The 13,681-nt window shown below is 40.1% G+C and overlaps 1 protein-coding gene across 1 annotated transcript in view; it reads right to left on the bottom strand.

Moving 5' to 3' along the window:
• The window catches only part of atad2b (ATPase family AAA domain containing 2B), a gene marked incomplete at both ends in the record, with an annotated part of 64,039 nt that overhangs the window by 32,109 nt on the left and 18,249 nt on the right, over positions 1-13,681 (bottom strand). The window contains 5 exons of the mRNA XM_083899102.1: positions 4,782-4,916; positions 6,835-6,957; positions 10,032-10,191; positions 10,271-10,464; positions 11,755-11,890. Coding sequence (XP_083755228.1) covers positions 4,782-4,916; positions 6,835-6,957; positions 10,032-10,191; positions 10,271-10,464; positions 11,755-11,890 — 748 coding nt within the window. The remainder of the gene's footprint in view (positions 1-4,781; positions 4,917-6,834; positions 6,958-10,031; positions 10,192-10,270; positions 10,465-11,754; positions 11,891-13,681) is intronic.

Below are 13,681 nucleotides of genomic sequence, written 5' to 3'. Positions count from 1 at the left end.
GTGCAGCTCAAGATTGTTTTTGCCTGGTAGCAAAATACTGTAGGATGGAAAAATTCAGTGTCCAGTTCAGATCACTAATACAGCTTCTTGGTTTCATGCAGTTTTCTCCCGCTGCCCACAAGCAGCCTACTCTTTACTTCTTTATAGTGCAAATTTGGACAATTTGCTAATTTGAGTAAATGTTTGGCAAACTGGCAGAATGACAGAATTTGAATATCACAATTTGCATTCCAATTTTCAAATGTGAAAGCAAACATGAAGTGAAGTAAGAAAATGGGGGCAGTCTGCTGATTAATGTGAAATGGAAAAGGAAATATGATGAAATTTGATGCAAGATAAAACAAGGGGTTTCAAGTTTCTTAAGTGTGGGTAGTTTTATAGGTCACTTGGACTAAAACTGTACAACCTGTACATTTACATAAATCTGCCAACAGTACGTCCACATGATGTCACCTTAGTTCCATTGACAGGAGACAGTGCGTCAAAGGCACAACTCACAAAGAAAAGCTTTACAAAAGCAACAACGGCAACAATAAGTCTGCAGTTACTTCAGGTAAAACTAACAAAACACACTGGCACCATGGTTTAACTTTGCATTCAGTAAGAATAATAGAGCCAATGTCCTTGTAAACAATAAGGGATAGAAGAGAAAAGCAAGTAAACTTGTCTTCGACTATACAATATTATTCTCAAATGAAAGGACACCTTATTAACCTATATTTTCTTGAGCAATGTGACCATTTCAGCATGTTACAGGCTGTGTGACCAATGTCCTTTTATCCATGGAAAAACACAGGCCATTCTTTTTTGCAGTTAGTACTTAAGCCTGAGGAAAAGTGATACGCAAGTGCTTATTTGTAATTTGAATATCCGATCAAGGTCTTGTGATAGTCTGATATTGACAATGAGGAGAGGGGCTGTCTGTTTACCGTCTGTTGCTGCAAGATACAAGGCAGGGGAGAGGCAAGACACAGTAACGTTCAATCTACATGAATGCAGCCTAGTGGCTGTTGCCTTGGGCGTGCTATTGACTGACAGAGAGGACACATTGTGCAGTGCATGCATCGTTCTTTTCTTCTGCAGTTTAACAGTTGAATGCGGACAATCTTGACAAGTGGAGGTGGGAAAAAACACTGTTGAACTATGGCAAGAAAACACAGAAGCATATGGCTTGTGTTTGCATATGACAATTAAGGAAAACAAGAGAATAATCAAATATGTTTTTTTTTTTTAGGCATATCATGTGACTTCTGTGCACCAAAGCCCACCCCAGCTCATTTTAGCCTGTGAAAAGCAGTCAAGAGTGAAAGAGAAAAACTGAGAGAACTTAATTATTGATGAAGGGAAAGCACTCCATTTGAACTGGATCCTTGTGGTGAGATGCACTACGAATGAACCCAGGACTGCAGCCCAGGTACTGGGCCATGGGTTTTATGCTCCTCTGGGGAAGGTGTGACAGAAGCGCAAGCAATAGGGGGTTGGCACGCCAGAACTATCCATGCAGTCTAATTTAAGCAATATTCTTCTTCCTCTTTTCTTGTGCTTTAACAGCAGCGATGTCTCCCTTCTTCCTACACCTGATTGATCTGACAGTAGCAGAAGATGTCCAAACCACCAGCATCTGAACAACTGGTCTCACCCACAGACATTGCTTTTAACACATGATTCAGAAATATCGTTAGCCTTCAAAAAGCCACTCTCATAAATTTCTACACAATTTCAAAAAAGCACATTTCATCCCTGCCACTACTTTCTGTTACATCTGAATGTCACAGGTAATTTTCAGCTCTGGGCAAGCTGAAATGAGGGATGGAAAGAGAGAGAAGAGGTGGCCCAGATAAAAGCCCTATAGAACTGCAGATACCAAAACAGCTCCAGATAGGCTTCACCCTGCAGGTAATGATATAGGATAACCCAAACCTCCAAATGTCCTGACATTCAACAGAAGAGGAAGGGAATCCAACAACCCCACAGTGTCCAAGCTGCTGTGGGTACAATTTCATGCGCTGTTCATTCACTCTTTATATTGGAAGAGAAGCTGCCATTTCCACTAGCAGATACACTGTGCTTTCATTATGTACTTGTGTCATATCAAGACATAACTGACATTGTGATCAATTAGCCTAATAGCTGCCTTGCTGAGGTGCTCCAGGTGAGAACTGGCTGCCGATATCACAAATTAATCACCTGGGTTAGCCTAATTAATTAAGCCTCTGGTGGAGGCTGATAACGACTCTCCCAAGAGCAACTAAATTGGTGGTCCGCATCTGTGACATTTAGCTATGTAGATAGGGACTGAAGCTAAAACTAGCATTAAACTACAGTTGGCTGTCACACAAAAAAGAGATCAGCCTACATTACAAATTCAAATTCTTTACATTTCTTTCATATTGCTAGAAATGTGTGAATTAATTTGTGTCAGAGTGATTATGCAGTTTTACTGTACACTAAATGGAACAATCCTTAAAATAACTGCCAACTCTAGCTCCACTATATAAACAGATAATAAAAGTCAATGTGTAAGGTAGTTAGACACACATGTAGAATACCATGCAATACAATATAAAATGTCAAGGCTGTAAATAAAGAACATTGAATGAGCCCCATGGGAATCGAGGCTGTAGTAAGTGACTGATATACTGAACAGTACTAAACTGAAATTTTCATCTCAACCCCTAAACAAAACAATAACTCTTCACCTGGTCTTACAGACTTGCACTGAAGCATACCTTGCTAAGCTTACACTAGTGTTGAAGGATAAAATTACGCAACTAAGTCTAAATATTCACTCCCCAGTCCACTACAGTCTACAGCTGCTACATTTAGGCCAAGCAGGACAAGATAAATAGCAATGAGCTTGAAACCTTCATCCCTCAAAAGGAGACTCGTCTCAATGGGAGAATGGTTTACACTCACAGCAGGGGTTATATATTAGCAAATATTCCTATGAGAGACATGCACCACCTTGTGACAAACAGATGAACTGCACAGACACAGAAATCAGTCTTAATTTGAGCTTCAATGAACACACACCATTTGCCCCTATACACACACTACAGTCCATCTGCACACTCCTTAATGCCTTAGGTCGATTCTGAACATCTCCTGCCTCTTCTGACCCATCTCAATTTCCATATTTAGTCTTGGGGCATTTTTCATATGACATATAAAACCTACTTACCCTGATTCACTCAGGTAACAGCCTCATTAGACTGCCCCCTGCTTATGCTCGGCCCTCCCTTCACCCTAAGGCACCCGGCGTTTTCTACAGGTGGGCATGTAATTGCTCTGTGGCGTGGCCATGTTCTGAGTGTTTAGGGGAGAGCAGTCTTGCTAATGAGTCTGCTCACTGTGTTTCTTCTCTACTGCTGAGTGTGTGTGTGCGTGGAGGCCAGTGTATGATATCACATACAACTGGTATATACTGTTTTAATACAAACACAGCTGCTTGCTGCTGCATCAGGGAAAGAAAAAGCAAAATGCTGAATAAAGCTGAAGTTTGAGATTTTGAGAGTCAAATAGACTCTACTCTCCCCTTTATCTCCTCTGTCCTCCATTTTTCCTTTCACCCCAACTGATCGAGGCAGATGGCTGCACATCTGTCAGAGAATACTTTCTTCTTCCACTGATGCCTAGTACTTGCTCATTGTGTGAATTGTTGGGTTTCTCTGCACTCTATAATGTTGTAAAGGTGTCTGCCTTTCCCTGAGATAATGTATGCTGTGATTTGGATAGCTACAAATAAAATTGAATTGAACGATATGTACTTGAAGAAATTTCTTGGAACTTCTTTAAGTTAACAAAGTAGTGAACTTTTTGTAAATACAGTTGTCAATCTGACAGTTTGAGTCAGTTTTTACCACTGTTGATGCGCTTCTGACAAAGTTTATCAAATAGTATGTCAGGTAGGAATTTGGTCATTATTTGCTATGTTCCTATTTATTAATTTGTAAGCCAATTTGTTTATGTTTTTTATTTAAGTTTTTACAGACTTCTTAATATAATTTCTGTTGATTTGCAAGTTCCTAAGTTGCGTGATGACTGATAGTAATGTTATTCAGTTGAAGTTCAATACATTCATAAAATGTCGCCATGCTCTCCTGCTGATTACACGTCCAGAATCGGGATAAGTTACTTCTTTAATTGTTTTGTCGTTGTTAACAAGTGGTAGGCACGGTGTCCGGACCGTTGTAAAATTCATCGTTAAGAAACAATTTATTGTCGTTGTGTGTTACAGGTTGATTAAGTACCGTGTTGAAAATCAACAAAATTCTCAGTCTACTTCGCCGGTTGATCTGACATTTGCTGCGGTGTGTGTCATGGGTGTACGCCATTGCGCTCTCTTGTAAAAATCAATCATTCAAAGGCTCATTATAATTTGTGTTCTTGTTAAAAGTAAGTATGATGTATTGTGATGTATTAAAATTCAACTAAATGTTCAGATCCTCTTTGCGATCCATTCAGTCATTACTGCGCTGCACAGGTTGAAATATGTGGCTCGCTCTGTGCGTGGCACATCTGTTTAATGTTTAAGATTTACATTAAAATCAACATGCCGACGATTAGTCGATGAATGGCCTCAAATGACAACCAATTGCCGTCCTTAGTCAGGGGCGGCCCTGATTCAGTGTGCATTCCCAGAAATGGCAGTAGACTTGGCACTTGTCCTTTGGTGGGTAAAGAGGGCACCTATATGCATCATCACTTTGTACTTCTCATCAAACCCATGGTTTATGCTGCGTATTATTTATGGAAGCGTGTGTGAAGGACTGAATACTCACTCGTGGTGCTGGTGCACGGTTTGTAAGTGGCCTCGCCCTGAGTGCTGCTCTTGGCTGTCTCTTCTCCTACAGTTTGGTGCTTTCTGGTTGCCACAGCGCCTGGAACTGCCGTCGGCTGAGCTGGTGTCTGGGGGTCTGCAGAGCCCACAGAGGATCAGTTAGCAACAATAGACAAAACTCATAATGTGGGCACTTGGTGTTCGCATGTTTGTGTAAATGGGCAAACACATATGAAACTCTTTGAAATGCATGTGTGTGTAGATGTTTGTCCAGACAATGTGAAAAATCAGATATGATAAACAAACATAATGAGATACAATCGTCAGTACAAATACTGACGCAAAAACTACAGACGGTTATAATTTGCAATAGCTGCACATTTCTTTCTGAGAGCCTGAATGTGAGAAGAGTAAACGGCAGAAGAGGAGCACAAGACCTGTAAAATGAGACAATTCAACTTTGACATCAAGTGATATTTAAGTCTTTGGCCAAGATTATTACTGTTCCTTTCACCTTGTCATGGTGGCTAACCCCCCACCCAGATGCTGTACGAGTCTTGAGAACTGCTGCAACTGGACATCATGCAATGCTGGCCTAATTGAAAGTTTTATATCAGGGCCTTGACTGCAAGATGAAATGCTGCTGTCATCCTCAGCTCAGGGAGTTGACTTCTGCTCCTGCAATATTCATTTAGTATCTTGTGCTTTTAGTTGCTAAAAGAGCAAATCAAAAGCAACAGAGTGACTTCTGAATTTTGCTTCATCTTTGAAAAGATTCAGGCCTCTGAGGTTCAAGTCAGAAGTCAATAGGCCCTTGCCGGGGTAGTGCGGTGCATACTGTAGATAAGATTTTTAAAGGAGAAATCAGGGTTTCTTGTGCATTTCCCTCAGTACAGTAGAACAGAACAAAAAAAGGCAACACAAAGTGAGTTACAGTGTCATCTCTGTAAAAAAGATAAAAGCATGGTACTACAAAGCAGAATGCTTCTGTACTCCCACACTGGGAAGAAAACTATGAGGTACACAATGTGGCATATTTTCATGGTCATTCAGTAAAAGAAGTATACAAGGTAGTTAAAGATTTTTCATGATTCCACACTTTTAGCTAATTATTGAATATACCATGTATAATTTGGTGTGATTATATTTTTCCAATGAACTGCATGCCACATTGCACAGTCCTCTAGAGCTATTTATAACATTGGCGAGCATACACCTGCTTGCATACATCAAGAAGATTCTTCAAGTTACACTAATTTCATGACGAGCACATTTTAACACTTCATTTACAGTAAGTAAGTCAAAGCCGGGTGTTCAACATAATTAACCTATTCCCGTGTTGACAAGCAAAACAACAGGAATAATTGTATATGATTACATCCCGGTGTGCTCCAACCGTTGAGAACATATAAAAAACTAACATGTTAAAAAATGCATGCATATTATTCAACTACATCTGTGTGTGTATGTTTCCTATGTGCAAAAGACTGATTTAGATTCACCCAAATTCAATTCAGCACTGCTAAGGGCTGTTTTGTGAGTGTACAGATGCAGAGCACCAAGCAGACTTCTAGCACAGAAGGTTCTATCTGGAACATAAGCCTCTACAGCCTTGGGCATTCCTCCATTCTGCGCCACATACTCAACTTCATCAAGTGCTGCTGGGCTGCCGTACAGACCATTCTCCCCTAAAAGCCGTTTCTGCTCTCCAAAATAATCTATTGAATATTTTCTACAAAGAACTGCAAAGCCAACATGAACTGGCTCAGGGCTCGTTATTCAAGTAAATAACTATTCTTCCAAGGTGTTTATTTATTTAGATAAACAAATGATGCTATTAAGTTCACTGTTATTAGTGAGCTACATTAGTCTGCTACTCCAGTAATATATTGAAAACTACTATCCCTTGATAAAAAGGCCAGTGGAGACAAGATTATTTATTTGAGATTAAGGTGAAATGAGACATGGTAGTTTACCTTTACTTACAATCTCTAATGTGTCTTCAGTGATTAAAAACCTACTTTCCATTTTGTTTTGGTGCATTATTTTCTTACCTCTCTTCCTGCGTGCTTCCTTGATCTCTTCACACATGCGGTCAAACTCCGGATCAAGCTCAGCAGCAATTATAGCGTGGGATGTGTCCTTTAAACTGCACGCTCGGTGCCTGATCACCTTGTCTAGAACAAGAAAAAACAACATTTGTGTCACAAAAAAATAAAACTATGGTTATATGTGTGGATGTGTGTTATGTATGTTGAAGGATATGCCCTTTGCAACACAGGACACATTTCAACAGGGCATTCTGTCACTTGTATTGCCTTTAGCTGTCAGTTTCTTTTTCTCACACCATCAAAGCCTGTGTAGGACTATAGCTTTGAGTTTGATGTTGCATTTTTTCCACAACCCATCATCTACGTAAGGCGAAGTCAATAGAAAGCCCTCCCTACTCAACTATCTGTGAGAACGGGGATTGTAGGATTTTCTCACAGTTTGAATAGAAGGGTAGAGGTGGACTTTGGCTTTCAGAAAAAATATGGGGGAAGAATTTGGGCATGCAAAAAAAAATCTATTAATGACAAAGGCAAGTGTTTGCACATACAATATTCAAAACTTGCGCATGCCTCGAGTCTCAACTGTAATATTAGACATTCTCTCACACAGGTGCACTCCTTACACCTTCATAGCAGCTGTCCTTTTTTTCTCTTAGATGTATGGCAGCACCATTAAATCCTCCTCCTTTCCTGTTCTCTCATCCATGGGAAGAAAATAAACACCGAGATCAAGAGGCAGGCCAAAATCACAGTCACTATAAACAGGCCGTCTCTCATTACAGCAGGCAGAGGAAGAACAGCTCAGGCAGAGAGTGGCAGAAGGGTCACATGCCCGCTTTCTTTGTCTAAGTGGATGATGGCTGGCTAATTGCTATTTCTGTGTGTGAGAGAGTGTGACGGTGTATCTAACAGCCTACTGATACCTACAAGTGCATTACAAGGGCACAGGAGGGATTCAAAAGGCCAGGATGGAAAACCAGGAGGGAATCAGCACCCTTGTGGACCTTGTCTGACTTACCCTTCAACAACAGAAAAGACTGATAGACAACGCTGCCGTTTACACATTCCTTCACTGGAGGTTATGGAACTGACAGATGGTTGTAATCACCATTTCCCTCAAGCAACAAAGGAGAATTTGTGACCCCAACTCAAATCGTGGAGGCATATTGTGTGAGGAGGTAACAGACAAGGAAGCCAACATGACTGTAAATGGGGGACAGAACAATGATGGACACAGAGAACCAGACCACAGCAAGATAATGAGGTTTTTTCTCAGCACTTTGCAAGCTGGTGTGGAACTTCTCAGGGAGCATAATTGTGCAGGGTCTGGGCCATATTCCCTGGGCCAAGCTTTGGATGAGCAGGCAAGAGCCTTCGTTAGTCTTCTTTATTAAACTGCCTAATTGCATTTTTTCCCCTTTAGTGTATCATTTGTAGACCCTGCATTCCAACAAATGACCCAGGCCCTTGCCTGCAAAGACAGAGATATGATTTATTCATTTGAGCTGGCAGAGAATTGCTTCCCATTAGTATCAGCCAGCTATATCCTAGTGAGGGAACCAAAGCAGCTAAACACATGAGGCAAAATTAAAATGGTCACATCAATTGAATGGTCTGAAGCAGACCTACTGTATGTAGCTTTCAATTAATATTACTGGTATTTCTACTGAGGATTAGATTCTGGTGGAAAGCTTTTTTTCTTTTCTTTTGTGTAACAAGCTGTTCTTAAATCGTTTCCATTTCTCCAGGTTATTACCGTGTATACACAGGCGTGTATCTCTCTTACACAGGCCTTTACCTCTCTTGCACACATCAGTCCCAATTAAATAATAAATATAAATCCTACTCTTCCTGTAAGCTCTTGCAAATAAGGCCTATTTGTTTGTTTGTATTCTAGCCCTCATTACGATGACCATGTTCTGTTAAGAAAAAGATGCTGAAGGAAGATAAAGTAAAAGTTAGCTCAAATTGGAAGAAAAGAGAATTAAATTTTTATGCATATGCAGCCTGTCTTATTTAAAAAGTATGAAATACACAGCGATTATGCAATTTTCACAAGGCTGTAAAGTACTGCACTTTGTTTTCCATGTTGAAGAAAACTATCAAGAGGTTCTGTTGCCTGGAGGCCCTCTTCATAAGTAATTTAGTGCTAAATTTAATTACTTTTTTACTCAAATAAACACAGCCTAATGGAATGCAATGACAGCTACATGAACACATCAAACTTATGAGGGCAGTCCAACAGTGACTTACTATCAAGGGACAGCTGCTGCAAAAATGTTCATGGGCAATGTCAATCGATAGATATACAGTATGTATGGACACTCAATTTAGAGTATATAGTTTCAAGTTAAAAAGAACCTTTGGAAAATTTACTTATTTGATTTCTTTCCATCTAATGTCAATCTGTCGCTACAAGATCTCAGGATTGGCAGACAGCGCTGTGATGTACTGTGATGTTGTGTTCTAAGGGAGACATATTATACCCTATTTGTACAAGTTGACTTAGTTCCCTGGTGTCCTAATGAACATGTCTGTGACATACTTTGGTCAAAATACCTTAAGGTTGAAGCACCATAGCAGTTCAACCCCCCTGGCAAAACAGCCCTGTTAAGAACTGTCAGTTTTGAGTGCCTGTCTCTTTAAATGCAAATGAGACACAGGAAACTACGTCAGTGTCACTGAGGCTCCGGCAGCTAACAGCAGTTAGCATTTGGAAAAGCCATCATTTGCCGACTTCAGCTGGCACATTGCCGTCATATAATATAAAATAGATAAATCCTCTGAGGCTGGAAGTTTGTGTAGAACTCTGTGCAGCCAATAATAGTACACTTTGCAGACTTCCGCCTGCACTCTCTGCACTTTTTTCTTTTTAGGGACAAAGCGGAACTCCGCAAGACAACAATCCCAGGAATGTCTCATTGTGATGTAGCAATGAGCGTGGAAGTCAACATTGCGTGTTTTATCACCCGTACTTAGACTGAGGCAGACCACAAAAACATGAGTGAGTCAGCTTTTTTCACACTTTGCCTACTCATAGGGCTTCCAGAATCTAATAATCTAATACTGGTATTAGTATTAAAATTATTAAAAAGTTGATTTTGCTTAGTATGTGCCCTTTAAACAGTTATTTTAATTATAGCAGATTGGTGGTATGATTATGTTAATGAACAAGGAGGTTTTTATCAGTTCCTTCTCACCTCCAGGGTCCTTGTCAGGGTTGTATTCTAAAGCATTACTGCAGATGAGGTCAACATCCACGAGGAAGTCTTTGGCTGTCAGGTACTTGTGAGTGTCAATCTTGGTCATGACAGTAGACAGGTCCATAGGCTGCCGAATCACTTCAAGGTAGTCTGACACCTGACACACACAAACAGTTAATTTCAATAAAAACCTGGCTTTGTCAAACTAACCCGAGTACGGCTTCAATCCTCCTTACCTCCTCAATGTCAACTGGCTTGCTGAAGATGTTAAAACGTTTGTCAGTGGCTAGGCGTTTGGTCACATCCCTGAGAAAGAGCCTGAGCTCCCGTAACGTGTTCTCCTCCTGTTCAGCCAGGCGGCGCTGCTCCTCTGCTGACAGCACTCTGGGACCTGGAGCCTCTGCCACTGGCAGAACCTCTTCACACCTCTCTTGAGAGGGAAGCATTAAAAAAAAACAAGTGAGAAGCAAAAAAAAAAAGAGATGACCCAAAATAAATACGGTTTTCACACCATTTCTGTCAAGACCTGAAAATGTAACACCGAGGGAGTTTGAAAAGAAAAAGTGAAGAATCTGTGTGTTGTAATAGCACTCAACAACAAAACACAAAGGCAAAATCACTACAACCAACACACAGATGGGCCACTGTGAGAAGTAGACAACGGAACAGTGTCTCAATCATGATCCTCAACCATTTCCCCCAACACATTGCAGACAGAAAAAGAAAAGAAAAAAAAACAACTTTGGATCGAGCATGTTTCAAGATTCTGGCGGCTGAGGAAAATAATATATCTACATTCCTTCCCAAACACAGGTTTTGAGACACAGTAAGGAATAGCCTCTAGCGAGTGACAGAATGATGAAGCAAGGTAAGCAGATATCCCCTTCTGCTCTCCCAAGGCACCAGTCCTACCCCAAGGCATCTGCAGACATCGTTAGGAAGGCTCCACAGCACCTAAGGCCACTTCACTCACAAGCAGCAATCCAAACCCTGATTCTAATTATGGCTAATAGCGGCGGGGCCCACTCATAGCAATTCCTTTCCCTGCTTCTCGGCTGTCCTCTCTGCTGGAAGCTAGACTGCCTTCTTAGTCAGGCCGGAATCCCTGAAGAGCATCGTGAAAGTAATGCAGGAGACTCCTATCTTGTATCAATGAGGAATTGGCAGAAAACTGCTAAGCACCATTTCCATGTGAAGGCCTGGGTGGACAATTCTCTCATACTGAAATGGAAATGAGGGCTAAAGAGCACAGAGGACTGAGCCACTTTCCCATTTCTACCCCAGACCTCTATTGATACTGTCTTTTAAAGCTGCCCCAATAGGGTCAAACAAAATTGAAATACTAATGAACACATAAATTGTTAGGTCATTTTCATGAAACTTGCCAAATTGATCCATAATGTAGTCTGCCATCTTCATCAAATAATAGAAGCAACTTTAGATCATACTTTACTTTAGATAGTTGCAGCTCCAGACATAATGCATAATAAATATGTCGATTGGGTGATCGTTTGGTCCATAAAATGAAAGAAAATGTTGATTGGCGTTTCCCAAACCTTGAAAGAGTTTGTTTTAATGATTTGTTTGTTATATGAAGCAAATAAAGCATAACATAAATAATTATTGGATCTTTCAAAGGATCTAAAACGGGCTGTGGGAAAGATTTAAAGTAAGCATGACAAGTACATGCTCTCTTGGAAAAACAGCAGAGATAAAGTACCTGCACTTCTGAGGCGTAGTGGAGCCCTGGTTGCTTGGACCAGCAGCAAGTCAGAGAAGAAGCTCCTCCTGTCCTCTTCTCCTGGAGGGCACAGCGTTACTACCTCACCATAGGTCCTCTGGAACATACTTCTCACCTGCAACCAAAATAATTACAATTTTAATAAAATAATCATTCACTTTAATAAATTTTTTAATAAAATGGTCACATGTGCAAAAAATAGTTAAAGTCATAAAACAAAAAGTACAATGGATTTTTGTTCATAGGGCAGCACACTAGTCTAATATATTTGTTATTTTAGGTCCTCTTCACAATGATCAGATTATAAGCATACTGACTTTCATCCAATTTTATTGTATTTCATTTAGTAAATTAAAGGAATTGCTCAATATTTTTTTTTTTGGGGGGCTAGGGGTAAATTGGAAATGAGCACAACCATAAATATTGAATTACTGAGTACACAGTGTAGCTGATATGCCTGTTTTAATCAGCTGCTACTACTACATTGAGTGTCGACCTTGAGTGTCTCGAAAGTATATATAATATATATATATATACATATATAATGTATTATTATTATTATTATTATTACATAGCAAACGCAGAACTGAGCACAGCACAAACTACGAGTGCTTATACTGTATATTAAAAGTACCTACATCTGTCAGTTGGCACAGGGACGTAATAATTTTCTTACCATTTAAGCTATTTTTCTCTGTTAAATGCCTTGTTTTGTCGTAAAAATGTTAAGAAAAAAAAATAAAGACAGAAAATGAAAACAACCTCATAGTTGCAGAAAGATACTGTAAATGTCGACTGTTTTCGTCATTTTTCTCACAAACGCAAAGGAAACAGTGGTACAGCGAGGTGTCTTTCAACTTGAAGGCTGTGGGTGTGATTCCCCCGCCACTAGACCTTGGGCAAATACTTAACCCCATGCTGCTCCTGACAGCTGTGCCGGCAGTGTGTGAAAGGGTAGGAAAGATGAGTGATAGAAAGTGCGCTGTACATAGATACGCTGTATGAGTGAGTGAATGGGTAAATGGCAAAATTGGAGTGTAAATCACATTTGAATGGTTATCAAGACTAGATTAACGCTATACAAAGCAGAAAAGTTAATTTAAAATGCAATATTTAGTGTCAAAATAACAACTGGCGGGAAAAGATGAGTGTACAAGTTGAGAAAGAAATAGATTTATCCTGAAATATTGCCATATGTACAGCTACCAAAAACTGTCCATAGTTGAGGGATTAGTCTTTGTTTATATTCCAATTAATCTCTTAATTAGGATTTAAACATCTATAATAAAGCAAACACTAATGCATGAATATACATAAGCCATATCCCAGCTACCTCAATGTCTGGTGTGCATTTATACTCAGGCTACAGAGGGCATCACAGATCCCAACTCTGTTCTGTGATGAAGTTCTCTGCTGGAGCTCAAGGCTGCTCCCAACAGGAAGCCCAGATGCTGGCTAAGCACCTACTTTCTACTTTATAGCTGCTCCCCATCTGTCTTTCACATCGATCCCCTTTCTTACACATGGCATGTTTGTTCTCCCTTTCTCTCCACATCTCCTTATGTTCTTTTTCTTATCCTCTCTCTGGAATTTGGATTCTCTCCTCACAGGGAGAGGAAAAAAAGAGGAACAGGGAAATATATGAGGGAAAACAGTAGGGGGGACAGACACCGTCAAAGTAGGAGGCAGGTAATGATTCTCAGTACATATAATCATGGTGTTAGCTGCAGGAGTGGGGAAACATAAATGTTTCATAAATGCATGGTGGGCTATGAATGAGAGCGAGGGATATAATGTGGGATGCCTGGCTAACTATAACAATAGTTAACCACCATTGGACACCTGTGCTGATAAAATGGTAAATTCTGTTGAAAATTGATTTTAATGCTACCAAAAACATCCTAAC

Source organism: Microchirus variegatus (assembly GCF_963457635.1).
Source record: "Microchirus variegatus genome assembly, chromosome: 12".
In the NCBI taxonomy this organism is placed as follows: Eukaryota; Metazoa; Chordata; class Actinopteri; order Pleuronectiformes; family Soleidae; genus Microchirus; species Microchirus variegatus.
Note: the sequence above shows the minus strand (reverse complement) of the source record. Positions and strands in the feature narration are given on the sequence as shown.